The 23200-nt window shown below is 36.7% G+C and overlaps 1 protein-coding gene across 3 annotated transcripts in view; it reads left to right on the top strand.

Annotated features, from left to right (window-relative positions):
* Positions 1 to 22311, top strand: part of LOC117409075 (excitatory amino acid transporter 1-like) — a 32027-nt gene extending 9716 nt beyond the window's left edge. For 2 of the 3 annotated variants that reach the window (XM_034014672.3, XM_034014671.3), the window contains exons 4-10: positions 7832 to 8036; positions 9807 to 9849; positions 11568 to 11839; positions 12377 to 12610; positions 15804 to 15998; positions 18042 to 18176; positions 20476 to 22311. In XM_034014672.3, coding sequence (XP_033870563.1) covers positions 7832 to 8036; positions 9807 to 9849; positions 11568 to 11839; positions 12377 to 12610; positions 15804 to 15998; positions 18042 to 18176; positions 20476 to 20677 — 1286 coding nt within the window. In that variant the 3' untranslated portion in view covers positions 20678 to 22311. Of the gene's footprint in view, positions 1 to 7831; positions 8037 to 9806; positions 9850 to 11567; positions 11844 to 12376; positions 12611 to 15803; positions 15999 to 18041; positions 18177 to 20475 lie in introns of those variants that run through there. The other variant, XM_034905076.2, reaches the window with a different exon arrangement.
* The last annotated feature ends 889 nt before the right edge of the window (positions 22312 to 23200 follow it).

Raw genomic sequence — 23200 nt, forward strand, 5'->3', positions numbered from 1 at the left:
GCAGCTAAGCATAGTATACAAAACACACATGCCCTCTTCACTGTAGAGGCTGCTTGCCATTCCTAATGCATGACAAGCATGGATGTTGCACTGAAGCATTACTGTGAAGCTTTACCAAGTAACATACTTACTAACAAATGTTTCCTTGAATTGTCCCAAATAAATGCTACCAACTCATTCCTTGGTTATGGGGTGGTTGTTTTTATTAAAACCCTAAAGACTCTTGGGACAGTACCCCCTCAATGGTGGTAACATAAACCCTTCTGCTGCTCTCTAAAACCTCTCCTCATACAGTGATGCAAAGAATTTTCTTTCTATAGCACCTTTGTCTAATAAACACTGATGTAATGGTTGCCCTATGCCCTGAATACTCTCCAGAAACGCTTGTTACGTCTTTATTGTGGGCACAGTGTGACTGGTTCTCGCTCATTTAGAAAAGAAAGGAGGTTTTTTTTCTTCTCTTTTACAGCCCCTCTTTCCCTAAACGTCATTTCTTTAGTCTGCGGAGATTGCATCCACTTCGCTTGCCGTTGCCGCGGTGACGGAAAAGCGTTCTTATTGTGGAGGATGGCAGTGCGACAAGTTTCCCAGGCCTGTCAGGAATAGAAGTGGGGAAAGAGGAGCAGGGACAAATGGTATCAGCGCTGTGAGATCAGTGTGGGAGAGAGAGCTTCTGCAGGATTAAAGGAACACATACATCTCCCACAAACAATAAGAGCTTTGCAAGCAAACACTGAATGGAAATAATATACATATAATAGTCCATAACACTTTGAAAAACAGGGCTAACATTATTGCTTCTCAATCCATCTTATTGTCAAAGACCATTCTACAGTGGGGGGAATTTTCTTTAACCCCTTGTGTGCTGCTGTGTTATATCAGAGTCCAAGAAATAAAGATGTTTTTCATGTTAAAAAAAGAAAGAAAAGCAGTGGAACACTTGCCAAAGTTATTAATTGCTTAGCTTATATCAAGTTCTGACTCAGCCTTTTTAATTAAGAGAGGGGACGGTCAGAAGTCAAAGGCAGTTACTAACCTATAGCGTTAGCTCATTTTCAAATTGTAAGTCTCTGAACTGCTTCTATGACCTGCCCTATATATACTTTTGTGAATTCAAAGTACATTTTTATTTATTTAGATTTTTTTAAAATGTATTTCACAAAGATAATTGTAAAGAAAACCAAAAAAGGTCAGCATTCAAAAATAAGAAATGATTTCCTTTATTTAAATTAAAAACGTTTTTATTTTTAAATGTGCAGTTCTCAGTCACAAACATGTTTCGCCCGTACGCTTCTCAACTCAGGGACTCCTTTTAAAAGTTTTTCCTCATTATTTCTGAAATATATTATATATTATACCTACAGCTAGGAAGTAGGTTTTACTACTTAAATCAGGCCCACTGTACAGTCATTTAGAATTATTTGAATTCTGAATGTATTGCATTGCATTAGCTGTCCTAAATTATAATTTAGCACTGGTAGTGCAGCTTTAAACAGGACAGTTAACCATTTGTGTTTCCTCATAATGTCCCACACTAATGTTCGGATCAGCCAAGTGTCAGCATTAAGCGCTAAACTTTCAGAAAGCTGTTTCAAAAGACTCAAAAGGTGTTTATTCATTCAACAGAGGGTTTCTTTTTTATTTTTTGAATGAAGCAAACAGAATCCAAACTGCGGAACACCACCACCACCATAAAGAGGTTCAGAGGTACTGTGAGGTCATCCAGCGGGCCTGCATCTCCCAGAGTTACCTCCTGCTGTCACATCTTTCATTACAAAACTGCCCCATTAGCCAACAAAGAGGCCTACCAAGGGAAATCGACTAGGCCAATATTTTATTGCTCCAGCTGGGACCTGATGTATTATTTAAAGCTGGGGAAGTATTTATTATTATTATTATTATTATTATTATTATTATTGTTGTTATTGTTATTGTTATTGTTATTGTTATTGTTATTGTTATTATTATTATTATTATTATTATTACTAATATATAATAATAATAATAATAATAATAATAATAATAATAATAATAATAATAATAATAATAAATAGAACTGACAGGCAGTTTTACAGCTCCCAAGCCCCAGTATACGTAGCCAAACACTTAAGCAATTCCTGGAAGAAGGGGGTTTAGTTCTTGATATTTGACAAGTTTGAAATCAGTAACTTCACCAGTTCTCCGCAAGAAGATTTTGAAATGTTTTTCCAAAAAATGCGTCGGGAGGCCATCTTGGTTCACGTACAAACACCATTTTCGAAAAAAGTTAATTGTACTGACACAGGCATGATGGTTTTCAGGTTTGGAGTTAATCAAGTTAACCTTTTTTAAACTGAAGCAGTTTTAAATTTAATTTGAAAACGTAAGTCCGGCAGCCATCTTGTTTAACAAAACAACATAATTTTGCCATATTTGAATTCTGTTGTCACCGGGATGATGCCTATGAAGTTGTGAGTAAGTTGGTTAAATGGTTTTCGAGCAGAAGCAGTTTGTTGTTTGGTGTGCGTTTTGGCGAATTTGGTGGCAGCCAGTTTGATAGTAAAATTTATCGCAGCAGCTTCTGCTTCACAAAGTTGTAGCGGGTTTGGTTGCTGATGATATATGCCAAGTGTCTGATCCATCACTTCTCCGGTTCCCAAGAAGAAGATTTTGAAAGTTTTTGAAATTTGTGAAATTAAAACAAAACATTATAAAAAATAATTTCACAGGGCTCTAGATATCATGTATATTGTTACCTCAAAGACTCATAAAGTACCATTTGTTCTGTGGGCAGTTTTTTGTTTTCTGTAAATAAATATGCACAAGAGTGCTTAAACTGCAATTCTTTCGCCTCTGCCTGCTATTTGTACAACCCTTAAAAGCTGCACCACAACGCTGCCATCCCACAAGTGGATAAATGCATTTTAAAATGTTGACACTGTATAATGATAAACCACCAAGGTCATTTTATACTCCACATGCCAAACCCTGAGTATTCATTTGTAAGGAGTCTGGTGAGGTGCATTGTGGTCAGGTTTCTGTGCTGGCACGCAAATTGTGAAAGTAAGGTTGTTTAATAATGAACCGGACTGCAATGTGATTTTATTGTAATACAAAAATGCATTGGGAATAAAATAATACAGATTTGTCTGCTGCTTAATGCTAGTTTATAGGTGGTAGCAAAGGCTTTAGTTCTATAAACACTTCATACCTTCACTTGCCATTTACACTAATTCAATGTAATGAACTCTGTGAAGCAGTTTAGCATAATGAGCCAATTCTCATTGAGATTCCCAAATAAATACAATACACTGTTTTAACTAAGAGCCTCACAGCTTTTCTCTACAAATACTAACTGAAAAAGGAGTAATTTGGCTTCAGTGGTCCACAGAGCCTTCTCTCAATAAGATATGAAGAGATTTTTCTTTGTGCTTCCTTTGTTAATCCTTTTCAGAAAGCAAGTTTCTCACAGTTTAGTTGGAAAGCTTCTGTACTTTTAGTCCTTTTTAATTTTTTTAAAAATATTTGTTTCCAAGCATTTGTTCTTGGAATGCTGCGCCATGGTTTGCCGATTCTTGTTCAATTTGAAACAGAATTATTATATTTTCTTGATAAAACTGCTTTGCAACCACTTGTTTTTTACTCAAGATTTACTTTTGTATTTATTACATTATTTTTACTGTTAGGCTTCCGAGCCCATGGCTGCAAAACCGATGGAAGAAAACTCTTGAAATTTCACAGAGTTGTAGATGCCAATGGGAACCAATGTCCACAGCTGAATGAACGCGACTGGTCACATGATTTGGCAGCCATATTGGATTTTTACGAAATTTTTTGACAATTTACAAACATCTTCTTATCGGAAACCACTTATCACAGAGTTCTGAAACTTGGTATGCATGGTTAGGGATTATCCAAGATGCACGGTGCTCGAAATTAAGCTTTGGTTCAGTGGTATGGCGGTCATGTTGGATAAGCTAATTAACACATCAATGTCTTCTAATCTGATCGAAGCAAAACTTGGCATACATGATCCAAGCATGGTTTTCCTTAACGTTTGCCCAAATGAAGTTGCTACAGTAAAAAAAAAAAAATGGCTGCCGTGGGCCAATCAAATTTCAGCATTGCTCTAGGTGCATATATTACACATAAAATGAACAGTGTTGAACAAAAACTCTTGAAACTTCAGAGTAGTGGAGGCCTGTGGGAATTAATTTATGCCATGTTAAAAAAAATACGTTGATATTGACCTTGACCTTTGACCGCTCCTTAAGGTCAAATTTAAAACTAGCTTATAACTTATTACAGAGTGTAGGTAGTCATGGTTACTGTGGAACACAGATAGGAACCCATATGAGCGCTATTCAAAAATTACCTTGATCGTGACCCTTGACCTCTCCTTAAGGTCAAATGTGTTGTTACTATTAATATCAAGTTTGTAAAAAAAAAATTAAAAAAAGGCCTATGGAAAGTGATGTCTACAACTGACTGAATGGCAACCAATCAAAATGCTTAAATTTCACAGTAACTCCTTGGAAGCCGTAAAGTTGCTTGCAACTTCTAGTTCACAGTAGTTGTTGTAGAAGCAGTACAAATAACATTAAATTACATGAGATATTGTTTAATTACAGGTATCCTCGAATAAAAATTAACTGTTTCTCTGTCACATTGATTTAATCATTGGACAGTGACCATACACATGTGTGGCAGTCATTTTATAAAAGTGTCATATCTTAGAGACCATTTGTGGTACTTGCATCATATTTTCAGGCTTATAAAATACTGGCCTGTGACCCAACATGGCTGCCATATTTAGGTCTTGTGACTTTTACAATTTCTGTATGATGGAGGCATAATTGTATTCTATGACGGGGTTTCCATGAAAAAGTGTCTCACCTTTTTCTCACGCTATTTTGGCAGTACTGTTTGGGTAATTTGGGCTTCCATGTCATTTTCTTTTAGGGAGAGAAATGTGGTTGTTTTTCTGCCTCATAAAACAAGTACGGGAAACTGTAGCTTCAGCAATTCTGATCCTTACAAATGTTTAATACAGCACATTTTCAAAACACTGGTAGTAAATATACAATAGGTTACTGGCCCACATTTCCCATTACATAATTAGGCTTGTGTCAGAGCGAAGATGAAGATCATAGGTCACATGGTGTGGCAGCCATATTGGTTTTCTCTAATTTTGGACAATTCTAAAAAATCTTCTCCGAAACCACTTATCGCAGAGATGTGAAACTTGGTGCAATAGACTACCCTCATACCTAGATTTACGGTTGTTCAAGAGAAGTCGATTGGTCACATGGTCTGGCGGCCATATTGGATTTGTCAAAAATATTCAAACGTCTTCTTCTCTGAAACAGTTATGCTGATTGAAGTAAAACTTTGCATACATAGCCTTGGCAAGGTTGTCTATTAAGTTTGTTAAAAGCAAGTCGCTACATTAAAAAAAATCATGGCCGCCATGAGCCAATCAAATTTCAGCTATGGTCAATTTGCACATATTTGCACATATTGCAGTATTCATTTAAGGTACAATGTTGTAGACTCGTGAATCTTCATAGAGTGGTGGTAGAGGCCTTTGGGAAGTTGTGTCAGAGCGAAAACAAAGTCATAGGTCACATGGTTTGGCAGCCATATTGGATTTGAACAAAATCTTTTTCTCCAAAACCTCTTATGGTATAAATTCCTGAATCTGAATTCGGCAGGGATAGTAAGGCTCTCGCCAGTAAAATGTGGTTATATATATATTTTGTTTTTGTTGTTGTTATTGGGGATCCAGTATACCGGTAGTTCATACAAGTTCAACAAATTTCTCAGTAATTTAATCCATCCGGGCATTTTTGTAATTTTCTGGAATACTGTTATGTATTTCTTTCAGCAAGCTGATTTTAAGATCCATATTTGTTTTTTTTTTATCAAGTTTGTGGAACAGTTTTTTTTCTTTTTCAAGTTTACGTTCTTCTAAAACAAATCTTGCACAATGAATTAGGTTTAAGAGATTTAATTTGTAGGTGGTCGCTCAAGCCTGGTGCAGTCGGTAGCCCGCAGCAATAATACAGGAGACCACTGGCAGTCGGTCACGCAGAAAAGAGACGGAGCTTCGGTACATTAACTCATTGACTCGGAGGGGAAATGATGTGGCAGCTGCAGATCATAAAAAGCAGCTGCAATCGTTTACCAAGGGGTCGTGAGTGACGGTATAAATAGGGGTCGAAGCAATGTTATCTGTTCCTTCATTTTAGTTATTTAATAAGTGACCCGGAAGGACCTGTGTTTGGTGAAATAATCGTGAGTGTTTGTTTTGTTCTGTCTGGTTGTTTGTATTCACTAGACAGCTAACACATTCCGGAGCCAGCACAAACCCGGAACAGCACTGCACTCGTATCACTAACTGTATTTGCACCACTAGCACTAATTCACGCACTAACAGACTTGTGTATGTGTTTTGTGTTTTGTGTGGGTGTATAATAAAAACAGGACTATTACTTGCGGGGCAAACCCGGGGATTATAAATTAAGTAATACACGCTGCTGTATTACTTACCTTCATTATTGTTTACTGTTTGTTTTGCCGTCAGGCACTGGACAAAAACAAATAAAACAAACCTTTTCACCTGGATTACAATTGTCTGTCTGTTCTTTAATCACCTGCACCTGTGCACTGTTAACCACTTTGCCACAGGTACAAACTTGGCTTTTTTTTTTTGCCCTTGGTAAGGTACCCATGCTCGATGGTACTTAAGGCTAGTGTACAATGAATTGCATCTTATTGCTAAGGGAGAGGAAAGTGTAGACTTAAAGCAATCAGCTATACGATGACGAAACACGAAGATAACAAAAAGGTAAAGAATGAAAAAGTCTTTCTGCGCTGTGCAAATGGCTTTGTTTATTTATTGCACAGGGCTGAATTTTTTAAAATTTGTTACTAGCTTCAGTTTTTTAAATAACCTGCTTATAAATCAACTCAACTATAAAGCACTATGAAATGGCAATAATTATTTGAAACATTAAATAAATGGTGTTGCATAAAAAAATACTGAATGAAGAGGTCTCTCAACCCCTTTTAATGTATGCTTATTCTTTTCCTGTGTGGTCAAGGAGCATGCCAGGGCTAATTCCAGCACATCTCACAGCCTATAGTTATAGTTATTACAGATTTTTAGCGTGAGAAGGTGATTTACCCATGTGCATGCTACATCACATACGTCATGACAGTGGAGACAGAATTTGGAGTTTCTAACTGTGTGAAAGCACAGCCATTGATTCTCTTAGTCAAGTTCCACCATGAATTTAACTTGCATATCAACGATAGACACCAGATACTTTGAGATAGCATTTTCACATTTGCTACACAGCTGTCTCCTATATTTATCGTGTTTACATTTCATAATAGCGATTGTCTATTAATAATCATATGTGTTGTAATCTTCCGCATTCTCAGAAACCGTTTGTGAAATTCAGATATCATACTTTTTTATACTAAAATAAAAATGTAACAGTGGCCTTAGCTTGACCACAGACCATAACCACTTATTGCTTCATGTCACGGCTGTGGTTCTCAGAACTTTGTTTCGTTCCCTAAAAATCCATGTTTAGTTATTTCACTGAAGGAATTTTGATTTCAAATGTTACTGCTTTAACCCCCTATTTTGTTATCAAGGCCTGAAATGACTACACCACCTCAGCAGAAGCCGTAGTTTTACATTGCACCCTGGCTTAAACATAAAAACGGACCCAGGTTTTACTTGGTAATGTAGATTTGTGGACTCTGTATCTATTGACTGAACTTAAAGGTTTCTTTTGGTTCTGACTGAACGAAGTATTGTATGTTTCAATTTGATCAGGAATGGCTGCCCTCGACAGTAAAGCCTCTGGAAAGATGGGTCTCCGAGCGGTGGTGTACTACACGTCGACTACAGTCATCGCTGTCTTCATTGGGATTATAATGGTCCTCATCATCCATCCGGGGAAGGGGTCAAAAGATGAGTTTAAAAAGCAACAGAAAATCCAGCAGGTCAGCCCTGCAGATGCCTTTCTGGATCTGATCAGGTATGTAGCTCTATCTTTTGAGGCAGTTATCGCTAACAGTTAATTGGGCAATATGAATAAATGGAGGCACCTATATGGGACCTTTATGTTTTTCATGCCAGCTGTTTTAAAAGAACTCTCTACCATAGGCCTCTACTATATTTAAGTGAGTCTGAATTGGGAATTCAAAACACTACTTAAATAAAAATATTGTGTTGTTTTATAATAAGTAAGCACAATTACGTGTGTGTATGTGTATGTATGTGTGTATATATACATACATACATACATACCCCAGTGGAAATGTATAATTTCTAGAAATTTCTCAAACAAAGAATTTTAGAGGAAATGTTTTGTAGCAAAAGTTTTGCTTTTGTGGATGAGGAAAAAAAGTTACAAGAAATAGTCATTGTGACAATTTTTTTGCAAAACTCCAAAAATGCCAATTCAAAAATATTCATATCCTTTGATGCTATGATAGTATTGTCTACAAGGTGCTAGAAATTTCAATATGATAATGCAGAACCTAATTCTAGAAATGTTTAGAAAATGCTTGATTGTAGGTGAACATTCTTAGCTAGTATAAAAGGGTGAGGCATAGGGTGATTGCTGTCATTACCAATAAGTCAATATGAGAAAAAGTAAAGAGCTATCTGAAGACCTTAGGCAGAGAATTATTTATTGTCATAAAGCTGGAGAAGGATACAAGAAGATTTCCAAGCATTTGAGCATCCTGATTTCAACTATTGTTTCAATTATCAAGAAGTACAAGACTTGCGGTACTGTCACAACGCCTCCCTCGGTCTGGAAGAAAGAAGGTTCTTTCACCAAGAACAAGTAGAAGAATTGTGAGGAAGGTTAATAACAATCTGAGATTGACTGCCAAAGATATTCAAAGTGAATTGGGACTGGAGTTTCCATTTCAACCATAGGTAGAGTATTGCATGGTGAAGGTCTCAATGGTCGCAGGCCAAGGAAAAAGACACTTAGGAAAACGTCACAAGGACAATCACTTAAAGTTTGCACTACGGCATTTGAATTATGGATATGAGTTCTGGTCAAAGGTTTTGTGGAGTGATGAAACAAAAATCAAGCTATTTGGTCATGCTGATAGTCGTTACATTTGGAGAAAGTCTGGTGAGGTGTACAAAGAAAACAACACCATACCTACTGTCAAGCATGAAGGTGGTAATATCCTTCTATGGGGCTGTTTTTCCTCTAATGGCACAGGAAATTTATTTCCAATACATGGTAAAAATGGATTCTGTAACATACCAAAAGATATTGTCCAATCATCTGAAACCCTCCGCTACAAAACTTGGTTTAAAGCGCAACTGGACATTCCTACACAACAATGATTCAAAGCACACATCAAAATCTACTTCAGAATGGTTCTAGAATGGCCTAGTCAAAGTCCCAATCTAAATCTGATTGAGAATCTTTGGTATGAGTTGAAGAAGGCTGTGCACAAGAGAAGTCCTTGGAATTTGAATGAACTGGAACAATTTTGCATTGAAGAATGGACAAAAATCACTAAAGAATCATGCAACAAGCTAATTGACAAATATCCTTATTGTTTAAAAGAGGTTATTATTGCTAAAGGTGTCTCAACTAGCTATTCATTTCATTTTTCTTGTCATATGAATACTTTTGAATTGGCATTTTTGGAACTTTGCAAAAACAATTGCTGAAATAAATAACTTTTGACTACAACTATACTGTGTTAGTTTTATTTATACTGCTATGGATAATAAAATGCATTAATTTTATGATTTCTCTCCTATATTTCAGAAACATGTTCCCTCCTAACATTGTACAAGCTTGCACACAACAGGTAAATTTTATATCTATATATAGATATAGATATGTAGGGAGTACCAACACTGGATAACGCATAACCATACAGTGTCTCTAAAATATCTAGTATTTTCTAGTACACTACACAAAAAGACTGAAGTAGCTTCTGTATCTCAAAACATCTGGGCTTGCCAGACTTTGTAAAGTTCTTTGTTTAAAAGCTTGGCAATGGATAGGAAGCACAGTCAAAGCATTGAAACACAAGAACACAAGAACATTTACAAATAGGAGAAGGCCATTTGGTTAAAGACACGAAAGACAGGGTAAACCTTAGAGAAGCAAAGCATGACAAACACATTCCCATGGTAACGTTACCTTAGTATGGCAAAGGTTTGTCCAATTTAACCGAAATTGAAAAAGTGGAAAACTATTTAATATTCCTACTGGCCAGAATATGTTAATGTTATTCTTTGCAGACTATGAAGTATTAATTTAAATAAAATAATAATAGTAAAGCAACAATAATGAAAGTGACATAATTTAAGTTTTGGCAGAATGCCTTTAGCAAACAGCAAGGACTGCCAAGGTCTTTGTACTCATATTTCTTTTCTGTGAAGGGTGTAACAGCATGGGAGGGATTTAATTTCTTTACATTTACATTTAAAAGGTTACAACCTAATTGCTTGTGGCCACAATTGGTCTCCAACATTGGCAGCTAAGAAATAGGGTCGTAGTGTTAGGCAGGGACCGGAAGGGGACTGTTGTGACTGGACAAAAAAGGGCAACAAAAACAGGACACTCTCTGTAGGGGACTAAACTGGCGTTGCAGCCCAGAGTTGTGTGTTAAGTCACAGGGACTTGTTTTTTAATTCATAGAAGTAGACAGCAGGAATTGAAATACAAATCTCTGTCCTTTTCATGTCTCTAAGAATAGACCCTGTTGGAGATTAATGAAATAGTCCTTTTCTTCACAGAATAGGGGATAATGATATCAATCAGAAAGATAATCGCCTGTTTTCCTGTATCAAAGTGTGAAACCTATTTCCCCAATTAATTTCTATAAGGACCAAAATAATCAAATTTCCCAATTATATATCTGAAAAGGAATCATGTTTTCCTCCAAAGAAATAAACAAAAAAAAAGAATGGGCGACTTAAAAGAGTTAATTGTGTAACTGAATGAGTTATTCTGAGGTTTACACCACAGGTTTTCTCTATTTTAATATATTAAGCTTCTCTGAATGTGGTGTGTACCTATGTGACAGGCTGCTGGCGTGTGGGTGCGTGCATTTGCTGTTGAGTGACAGGCAGGAGATCGAGACGGAGGTTGATGTTGATATGCCCCGCAGGCAAACAGGATTTATTTACATATTGTGAACACAGACATTGGCACACGTGACACTACCAACAATGGTAACGCACCAAGGACATACAGGGGAATGTACATAAAGCAAAATAAAACACTGTACAAAAACTGTAAAACAAAAGGTGCCGGGAAAATGACATGCACTACTCCCTAATGCATGCTCACCTCGCTATACTGTATGGGGATCTACCATCCCTGAACTAATCTTTACTTGCATAGACACAAACCCCGACTCCGGCTGCACATCTGGCCGTCGGTGGTTTTGGCTTCTTCTTTTGCCGCTGTTAATAGTCACCAAGACCTTTTATATTCTAAACAGTTATTTATTTATTTCTGTGGAAGTATTTATGATCTGCATTTGACAATCAGCTTTCTTTGTTTCTGTTCTAGTTTAAAACGCAGTATGCGAAGAGAGTGGTCCATGTAACTATGACCGTAAATGAATCGATCTTTAACCTCACAAACAGCACTCAGGAAATACTAAAGGAAGAAATGATTCCCATACCTGGCACAGTGAATGGTGTAAATGCATTGGGTTTGGTGGTGTTCTCCATGTGCTTTGGTCTAATCATTGGCAGCATGAAAGAAAAGGGGCAAGCGCTCAAAGACTTTTTCGACTGCCTCAACGAAGCTATCATGAGACTGGTGGCAATAATCATGTGGTAAGTGCTGGCATTATGATTTTCATTATGTCATTTACAGCAAATCACACTTTCAAAGCATCTAGATTTCAGCACAAGTCCTCGATGTACTGCCTGCATTACAAAGGTGATTCGTTGGTTGAAGTTTAGTTTTGTAGATCCTCACTCAAAACTGTTGTATTTTAATGCCAGACAGGGCTAACATTCTAGTTCAAAGACATCATTATTTTGTATAACTAACCAAAACTTGCTTGCAGGGTTCAATTGACATAATACTGGATGTTTTAGATTTTGATGAAGAGTGCTTATCAGTTTAGCAATGTAAATGGAAACTTCCCTGACTGGGCAAAGTAAAAGCATGTTAAATGCATAGCAGAAGCTTGGTGAGAGATTAACATATAGGAGATGAGTCAAAATAGAAGTCGTACTGTAGGTATAGTTTGTTTAAATAAGGACAGCACCCTCTGTCTTATTACAAATTGATGTCATGCCTTGAAAAACTGCTGAGCCAATGGACCTCGTTATGAAGTGATGGTTTTCATTTACCCTTCTACCCAGGTACGCTCCCATTGGAATCCTCTTCTTGATAGCTGGAAAGATTGTTGAGATGGATGATATAAGTACGGTTGGAGGACAGCTGGGGATGTACACAATAACAGTTATTATTGGATTGATGATTCATGGCATGTTTGTCCTGCCAACACTCTACTTCGTTGTGACACGTAAAAACCCCTTTGTGTTTATTGGCGGATTGCTTCAGGCGCTGATCACCGCTCTGGGAACATCCTCCAGGTAAGTGAGTGGCCTTTCATAGACTGGCACCTGAAAATCGACTCTACAGTCATGACTGTGTGATGTTGTCATGCAAATACATCGTGAAACTGCAAAAGGACATCCTTTTGACAGCGCGATTTTAAGGGCAGGGTCAATCGCTTTCTCACGATAAAAATAGCTGTAAAAACCCATATAAACCGGAGCAGGACTCATGCTTGTGGCGCACGAGGTTTCAGCAGTCAAGATCACGTTCTTCTCACATAATCTCCAGCAGAAAGGCCGTACAAAACATAGACACACACACACACACTGTACATTTATGGACTACTTTAACACTAGAACTGCTGCAGTTAAACTCATACCTACAACCGCCGATACATTTTAAACATCATCAATATTAAAATGAAAGACAAACTATCAGATACATCATGTGAACAATTAAACATAACAGGGTTTATTTTCTAACTTACCACATATAAGGCACTATTTCAAAAAATGAAAAATTATAATAAAATAAACATTTCAAAAGAAACTAGTGTGTAAACAGGTATATGCACATATAGAACTGTAAAAACAAAAGTAGTTTTTAATCTAAAACTAAAGTAACATGGTTTATCTTGCATGTGTGTCACTCGCTGCACAGAATCCAGGTTGAGCTGCTGTGGCAATGTGCCCCGCCCCTGTGTGCCTGTGTGCATATTATGTGTTGTATGGTGCGTGCGTGTGTTAATGTTGATGTATAGTCATTGGTACACAGGATATAAACGGGTCTGTGTTTCACGTGTGAGTTAAAAATGTAGATTTGTATTTAGGCACGAGGAGGGCACAAATCACTTCACGTGCTGGTTAAATGTAATATGTGAGCACGGGGTTGCACGTAATGAATTCACGTGCTGGGATTCAAGTGAATAATTAATTAGTAATTGAATCCCAGCACAACAGTATATATAGAGACATGTAGCTCTCACTCAGGGTTGGGTGTTCGGTGAGTGGAGAACGGGAGAGAGAGAAGGAGAAAATAAAGTAAAGTAATTAGATGTGTTTTCACTCACCATGTTTGTTCGTCTGTCTGTTTAAGTGTAGTACGTTTTTGTTTGTCTTTTTATTTTGCCGTATAGTGCCGTGTCCCGTGTTTTGTGTTCAAACCTTTTATTTTCTGTGCTGTTTATTAAATGCTGAGCGAAACCATTCGCTCAGCTCCACCAAACCACACCTCTCTGTCTGTTTATTTCCTGCTTCTGGTCTGACGCCACCCACTCCGACCGTCTTTGTGACAGCTGCTTTTTTTATTTTTTCCTAAATCAGAACTGCATAGCAAAGCATTTCCTGAAAAGTATGGCAAACAGGTCGTGAGGAAAACTGTCATGACTTGTGCATGTAAACGCCGCCATAGTTTGATGTTGACAGCTCTTGTGTTGCATCATTATCTTTTCACAATCCAAGTGTTTTTAGGGACTTATGTAGACCCAACAATTAGAAAAGGGTTGTCAAACATCAGCCCGCACCAAGCGCCAGGGTATCGGATCAGGCCCACCAAAAGAAACAGGTTTGACACCCCTGAATTAGAACATGCTGTTGGAAGCACACACTTTCAGACTAGTTCATAGATAAGGTTCCAGATCTTTTTGATATTTTATTTTACCAGGGGAATATGCCTGTTCTTTTCAAAAATAACCCTTTTTTCCCATGCTTCCCTATTCCACTTGAATTTAAATATTGGAGAATTGAGCCCTTGTTCCATATCAAGGCATGGCAGACTACCCAAAAAATGTTTTCTTTAGTCAAACTGTTGTATGGCTCAGTTTCACAGCCGGGTGTGCATAATGCAGGACAAAGTTAAATACAAAGTATGATTGTATAATGGACAACATGCTTCTCTGGTATAGTCATACTTGTTTTACAATACGAATGCTTACAGCTATTCTATGGAGCTCTATCCTTATAGTTTTACATCTCATGTTGTCTGCAATTTCATTTCTGTTTTAATGGGCTGCTCTTGACCTAAGGCCACTATCACCCCATAAAGGCTTGGAGAATCAGATACTGTTTATAATAATTAAGCCAGTAACAGTTAATGCACTGATAAAGTAGCACCATGCTCATTGTAATTGCCATCCCATAAAGGGGGCTGAGTAAAGCCATTTTTGTTAACTCTGCTACTGTAACATGGTATTAAAAATGGGACCACCTGTTTTAACATGCCAGTCATGTTTGTGGATATGACCCCTGGTTTTAAAACACTGCATAAATCCAGGATATTGTAGTAATCAAACTGTTAAGTATTATAAATCTCTGAGTATATTTAAGGCTGTGCATCAGTTTCTCTTGAGGAGTTGAGGACTTCAGTAAATTGGGTCAATTGTATGTATTTATAAAGCATTTGAAAAGTGATTACATCATTTTTATAACTTGCTTAATCAATTAAACCTCTTTTAAAGTATAAATAAAGTTGTAATATATATTATAGCATTCTTATAACATAGCAAACAAATTATACAAAATGTTATTGTACTACAGTGTTATTATTTCTATTCAAACAGTGCTAGAAATACATTAATATCATGTTAATATAGTGTGTTATAGGACAGCGAACATCTGTGTGTGGGTAATATCAGCACAAGTAGAAGTGAGTCTGTTTACCCACTGTGAGTACCGATATAACCCGTACACAGATGCTTGGAGTCCTAATGTATAACGCTATTATAAATTTCTTTATTATTAAAATACATTACAAGTTCAAAATCCAGCTACATTTGTTTCAGAATCATTACCAACCTTTATTTAGTCCATTGTCATGATGAAGAGAATACTGTTAAATGACTAAGGTAGGTGGATGATTGAACTGTCACTGTTTTTAATTGAATTGGTAGTTAAACAGAATTCTGAGAGGTGACTGATTTATTAAAGCAGGTGACGTCAACCATGCTGATATGGCGAATACAGCATGGTAAAAACTGAAAGTGGTATGTTTGGGTGATGAATAATGGAATACAGACGGCAAAATGTGCGCTCTGATTGGCTGACAGATCCTGAGCAGTCTATAATACCACTTATAATGTATCCCAAATAAAGTGTTATCAAAGAAGGATGTGGTATTGGGAGGTACGGATAGCGGTGGCTGTTAATAACATTCTTTTTCTAAAGTACAAATTACAGCTGACCTCAAATGCAACGCACGGCTAGTGTTAATCCACCCATTTTTTTGTTCCAGCTCTGCAACACTGCCCATCACATTTAAATGTCTGGAAGAGAACAATAAAGTGGACAAGCGTGTCACCAGATTTGTGCTGCCAGTAGGAGCCACCATTAACATGGATGGCACTGCTCTGTATGAGGCCCTGGCTGCCATTTTCATCGCTCAGGTTAATGGATTGGATATGAGCTTTGGGCAGATCCTCACAATCAGGTATTTATTTAGTTGAAAGATTTTACAAATGCTTGGGGTTATTCTTGCACTGGATGGAAAACTGCTTTTTTTTAGAACAGGTAATACCAATTGCAGGGCATGAAATAACCAACGGCAATTACTGTGCCCAACCCGTTTTGCTGCAATGCATCTCCAAATTTAAAAAAACTTGCGGCAAAAGTTGCCTCTGTGCCCGCCGTCATTGCCGGTGGTGTCCGTCACCAGCACATCTAATCTACAACCCATTCACTAACTTGCTCAACATCAGCTGGCCCGTTCTGTCACAATTCAATTCTGTCTCGTCTAGCGAGAAAATGACTCATTATTATGATGTATCATTGTTGCCGTTCTTTTTACTATACACCTCCCAGCACTAAGCCACGAGAACGACGTATCATTGGTTAATAAAGGGCTAATAGAGGGAGGGGCGCTATTAGTTGTAAGACTGAGCTGAATTTGACCGCGCTTAAGTTCCAGGGATTTCAGTCAGAGAGTTGTTGTCTGGCAGTGTCACTGCAGTTGTGTGTTTTTACCTGACCGTGAGCAATGCCAAACCAGCAGTGAATTAAAAGAAAGAAGGAAGAAGAGCTGGCTAAAGCAGCAGCTAAGTGTTCCAGAATTGATGTGATGTTCAGGTAGGAAATGGGTGTACAACAACTCGTCCCGCAATACAAACATCAAATAATAATAATAATAACCACTATTTCACCGACAAATCGCATCCCCTCCCAGTCCCCTCTCAAATGTTTAAGTAGTGAGAATTTGGTCCAGTAGCTGTTTATTTATACTGCGCATTAAAAATATACCGTTTTAATTTGAATGAATAGAGCAAATTACCACAGTGTATATAAATCTGAATCTTCCATAGGACCACATTATACTAAATGAAGTAAAGTGATCTGTATATGGCTTTGTGAATATCCTTCAAATATATATACCGTATATATTTTAATTTACAGCTAAGTAAAAAATCATTGTATATCACATTACACAAATATATACAATGATCACGTGGTATAAGGAGATCTGATTCTGTGCTTAAAATTGCAATATTTTCAAACGCAACATGCAATACGCATTATAACTCCTTTTTGGTCTTTAGCGTATATAAATTGCTAATTTATATGGACACTTCAATGACCATTGCTGGGTTATTTCACCATGCTAAATAAGAAATAAGTAAATAATTAATTTTGTTCAAATTCTTATACAAGGAGCTAGTAGCTATTACATGAATTATGAAACGAGTTGGAAAGAACACTAGTAATCGAAACACAGTAGTTCTGTTTTTTAGCTAGTAATGTATGCTTTCATGAAAGGGATTAGAATGTGTGTGCTCAAAAGCAGCATTCCAATTTTTTTCTTGAATCGAGTGTCCAAATTGAACCATTCAGCAGAATGAATATTATGGCCCCCAATAAATTTAAATGCAGCTTGCTTTATTGTTATTATTAATTATTATATTTTTATTAATAATAATAATTGTTATTAATTATTATTATATTATTAATTGCTTAGCAGATGCCCTTATCCATCATTTATCATTTCATTTTTTGACAAAATATAATCACTTCCATATAGCCTTTTTTACTTTTTATTTTCAGATCATGCAGCAATCCCTGCTTAGATAATGAACACTATAGGCCTGTTGTTTTTCTTTTAGTTGTTTTATGAATGAGTATGAAATCGCCTTGGTGCCCCTGGATTTACCCCCTGAACTGCCTTGGTGCCCCTGGATTTTCATGCCCACCGAAGGCAGTATTGCCTTGCCCTTCATGAATTTAAATTCATGCCCTGCAATTGCAAAACTGTTTGCTAAGTACGATTACACAAAATGGTAGTTACCCAAAATAATTATGATCCAGGGGATATATACAGTTATCAAATTTAAATAAATCAATGGATAATGTCTTGTTTGCACTCCTAATTAGTATGTCAACAGTTGGCACATAGTATTGTGTTGACATATTCCTGTTGTGTAAAACTAAACTGATATATTCCTGTATATTTTACCTTTTATGTCCTGTTTTCCTTGTGAAACAGCATCACAGCAACAGCTGCCAGTATTGGAGCAGCAGGAATTCCCCAGGCTGGGCTGGTTACCATGGTGATCGTGTTGACCTCTGTAGGGCTGCCCACAGATGACATCTCACTTATTATTGCAGTAGACTGGTTCCTGTGAGTAAATACTTATTGCTTTTTATATAATGTTTTGAAAAATGTTTTGCAATGGTGGTAGTCCAGTAGCAGGTGTTCTGGTAAAAATGTTAGGCAGTAGAGGTACAGTATGCGAAACACATAGATTTGGCATGCCCTTTAACTGATCCTTGCTACAATTCAAACATGTGGCCATCTGGTGATGCCTGTATGAAGTACCGCTATCATCAGGTCAGATGTTTTAACTGAGTGAGTGACCTTGGGATTTTCTTCTTCAAAGCCTGTTTCCTGGCTGCCTTTGAGCACCAGACAAGTAGTCATTCTGATCCCAGATGATTCGCAAAAAAACAGGAATGCACGGCTCAGCCAAAGCCAAGTACTGCGTTCTATATGAATTCAAGATATTTAAAATGTAAATATCAGATGAAAGTCACCATTGGTTGGTTTACACTTTTACATGCATAATAGTAAAAGTATTAAAACGCACATGCTCGTGCTCACACATACATGCACAAACAAAATAACTATGCATAGCAGGGCAGCAGTGTGGAGTAGTGGTTAGGGCTCTGGACTCTTGACCAAAGGGTTGTGGGTTCTAATCCCAGATGGGGGACACTGCTGCTGTACCCTTGAGCAAGGTACTTTACCTAGATTGCTCCAGTAAAAAACCCAACTGTATAAATGGGTAATTGTATGTAAAGATAATGTTTAAAAAAATAATGTAATTGTATGTAAAAATAATGTGATATCTTGTAACAATTGTAAGTCGCCCTGGATAAGGGTGTCTGCTAAGAAATAAATAATACCAGCCTAGTCGTGCTAAAGCTCAGCCAGTCCAGTCTTGTAACAGTGGTGGCTGGTGTTTCCACTTTAGGTTGACCACACAGAATTTGATGTCACACAGGGTTTAGCAGACATAAATCAGCTTGTAATTATTTAAGCTTTTCCAGTAATAACTATGTAGACTGCTGTGTATATGAACAGTTTTCTTATTATTCACACAGCAGTTGTGTAAACAATGCATATTTCCTCACTATGTACCATGTATGTTTGGCTGCTCAAACAGTGCAAAATGTTGTCTCTTGTACAATAAGAGACACCCTACACACAACGTATTAGCTTATTATAAATCAATATACCTTTAAAATAAAACATATTTTTATTTTGTATAATATAACTTTTACCCTCACTCTCCCGGTCATGAAATGGCTGAGTCCAAAATCAACCGCCACACTCTCTAAAGAATGCATGTAGGTCTACAGGTGCTGTACTAAATAAATAACTAACTAAATGTACAGGCACATCTTCGGTTCATGGGCCTAAGAGACACCCTCCACACGACGTCTTAACTCAGAGTAGTGGTGTGAAAATACAAATCCCCTAGGCAAAGCTCAGCAATTACTGCTTTCTCCTAAAAAAAAGTCAAACTTGAGTGTGTTTTTTTTATTGGAATTTGTTCTTGTTTTATTACAAATAAAAATGCACCTTTTAGAAGAGTTACAGCCCATTTGTGTTAGACAAGAGAAGAGGATAAAGGAGTATATGTCATATATAATGCCATTTTACATCTTAATTACAATAAACACAAACAAAACAAACGACCAGCTGAATAGCTCAAAGAATAAATAATGGTTCCAAATATATTTTCTTACAATACTTTAAAGAAACACATACTTTCTTGGAGGCACCTCCAATAAAAGTTTCCCTTGATAAATTGATAAACATTCACTGGGTGTGAGGAAGTCCTTTAACAGATAAAATAACAGACAAAATCTTTGGTTCCCAGCAAGATCAAGTGGAGAACATCATGTTTCGCTAGTGAAAGCATGCAAGGGGATTGGGTTTCCCCTGAAGGAAAGGGCATAACTAGCCCTTGTAAATGGTACAAAGCGTACCTTGTGTGTAGAGTGGGAACTGCGATTTCCCAAGTGAGGAGGGGATTGGGTTTCCTTCTGAAGCTGGAGGGCACAAAGGTTCAGAACCAAGGCTGCAAAGAGCACAGCATATAAATCTCAAGAGGTCAAACAGCCCAATCACTGAAGGGAGAAGGCAAATTAACAATGTGAGACAAAAAGTCTCCCCCGCTACCATCATCATTGTCTGTGTGGTTATAATACTTGCATGACCCCAATTTTAAATTAGCAATAAATGTAGAGCTCTCCAGTACAAAACTAGAAAATTTAACTTAAACCACAAAAACACAGACTATGAATATTGCGTTTATACTTAGTCCTAAAACATAATTTACACATTGTATGTCTTTGGCTATTAAAAGTAGCTGCCACAGCACAAGTCACAAATGTTTTTTTTCTTTCCACAGTGACCGCCTGCGCACTACCACCAATGTCTTGGGTGATTCCATTGGAGCTGGAATCGTGGAACACCTTTCCAGACATGAGCTACACAAAGATGCTGAAATGGGTAACTCAGTGGTTGAAGAGAAGGAAATGAAGAAACCATACCAACTGATTTCCCAGGAAAACGAGAATGAAAAGCCTTTAGACAGTGAAACCAAGATGTAGTTTTAGTTTTTTGGGGAAGGAGTGGGGTTGTTTACAGGTTACAGGTGTTAGGGTTTTCCCAAGGTTCATGTTTTTGTTTTCTCTATTTTAATATCGCTTGTCTTATTTGTGATAAACATTCATAAGGATTTGGGTTTACAAAGATCTATGAAAAACAAATACTGAAAGTGTACATTAGGTTGTGAGTGTTAGTCCTGGACACTATGGTCTTAGCTAATGGAGCAGTTTGTTCTGTGAAGATAATTATTGATAGATTCTCAGATTTGTTTTCTAGATTAACATTAAATTGTCTAATTTAGAAGTATTGTGGGTTGTTTTTATTTGTTTGTTTCCAAAAGTGCCAGGTGAATGATATAATAATAGTGTTAACATGACATTTGTATTTTTATCAAGAGGCTAAAATGTTTCCATTTTTAACATTGTTTTGTGTATTTTCATGGCTAAAATGAGTTAACAGAAAAGTGTAACATTTATATTTTTTAATTTTGCCCAAAGCACAAGCATTATCGGCTTCTTGCTGAAAAGAATTTGCCATTATAGGATTGTCACTACTAGGAGTTCTGCCATATGACTTAATACTTTAAAGCTATGGTCATTATCATTACTGTATTAAATGTGGGGCTGGATATAAGGGAGGGGCCAGATCAGTTAGGAAGGCAGTACCTGTGGTTGGTTGAAGAGGGTTGCGAGGGAACTGGATAATTGAGGTTAAGGGTTGTATGCAGTTTTGATGCTTTTTATTATTTCCAAAGCCCTGCCGTAATTGAATTTTCATTCAAAAGGATTAATGTCAGTGCTTCCTGCCAAACAAACAAAAAATGGATGTTCTTAATTGACAAATTCTCTTTAGGCATTGAAGAGAGTTTTATTTCTGGGTAAGCTTTATAAAAGGGTTTGTTTTTATACATTTTCACAGTTTTATTTTAAGAATGTTAATTCAGTCATGGTTTAAGAAGGCTACAATTTACTTACAAATTCTCCCATGTTGTGCTTCTATCATCATTTGACAAAAAAAAAAAAACATGAACAGCTTAAAAGCACATTTGAATGTTGAAGTACATGCAAATTCTTATATATATATATATATATATATATATATATATATATATATATATATATATATATATATATATAAAAATCTGCTTTTATATTGTCCTATAACTGTTGTCAATTGTTTATTTTGTCACCAGTAGCATAGGTGAACCGTGCATTCTAACAGCTGTGGCTACAATTTTGAAAGTTTAGATTGAAGTCTTTTAATTAGACATTTATTTTGCTTACAGAAGTTCTAGATTGTAGGAAAGAATTATATAGAAAATTATATAGATAATTTGTCTACAAAACATTAACGTGGAATAATGGTTTACTTGTGCCACTGTGCTGTAAAACGGCTGCAAAGACATGGTCTTTAATTTGATAACCTAATGGGTTATCCTTCCATGACATCACTTGACAAAAGCAAATTGTAGCACAATGTGTTATGATTGTATGACAACTAACTCTAATGGAAACTATGATTATTGCTTGGTAATTACTGTCAGGTTTGTATGTAAATGCAGCACATGTGCTTTGATATAAAAAGGTTAGACTTATCTCCAGTAAATATAGTTTTAAATAAAAAATTTAAATGAAAATGGTTTCTATCAGACATTCTTTCAGATTTTAAAAGTGACACTTTCTGTCTTCTCCTCTTTATACTACTTCTAATGCTTTCTTTGATACATGAATACTTGTGAACGATGTGATGGATCTTCAGCATAATTAGTCCCAAAAGGATATCATCATTTTTGTTTTGTCAAGGAAGTTTATCACATGCAATTGTTATCATGGAAAGATAAGTAATAAAAAGTAACATAACGATGCCATGTGGTACGCTGTAAAAAAATAACAGAAATATGTAGGGCTGTGTTCAAAGGTTCGATCACTAACCAGGGATTCGAAGGTTGTTTTAAACCTTCAAAGGTTCATCAGATGCCATTGACTCACTGTGTTTTTCTTTTTTTTCCTGTTAACAGAAACTGTTTGACAATATATGAATTATTATTTGTTTATTTAGCAGACGCCTTTATACAAGGCGACTTACAGAGACTAGGGTGTGTGAACTATGCATCAGCTGCAGAGTCACTTACAATTATGTCTCACCCAAAAGATGGAGCACAAGGAGGTTAAGTGACTTGCTCAGAGTCACACAATGAGTCAGTGGCTGAGGTGGGATTTGAACCGGGGACCTTCTGGTTACAAGCCTGTTTCTTTAACCACTGGACCACACAGTCTCCTTACTATACTATAAATACTATAGTACTTTGAATACTATAAATCACACATTAAATGTCACATGCAAAATGTGATCTTTTGATTTGAATAATGCATATTATGTAAAAAAAAAGGTGTTGTATTAAAATCCACTACCAAATCATTATACGTAGGAACTCTATATGCTGCCGCTGCCGTGTATGGAGCAGGGTATAGTATCCAAAGCACTGGGGCGGTACGATTGTAGTGCTTCAGTAAAATATGTACTGA

Source organism: Acipenser ruthenus, chromosome 2 (assembly GCF_902713425.1).
Source record: "Acipenser ruthenus chromosome 2, fAciRut3.2 maternal haplotype, whole genome shotgun sequence".
Classification (NCBI taxonomy): Eukaryota; Metazoa; Chordata; class Actinopteri; order Acipenseriformes; family Acipenseridae; genus Acipenser; species Acipenser ruthenus.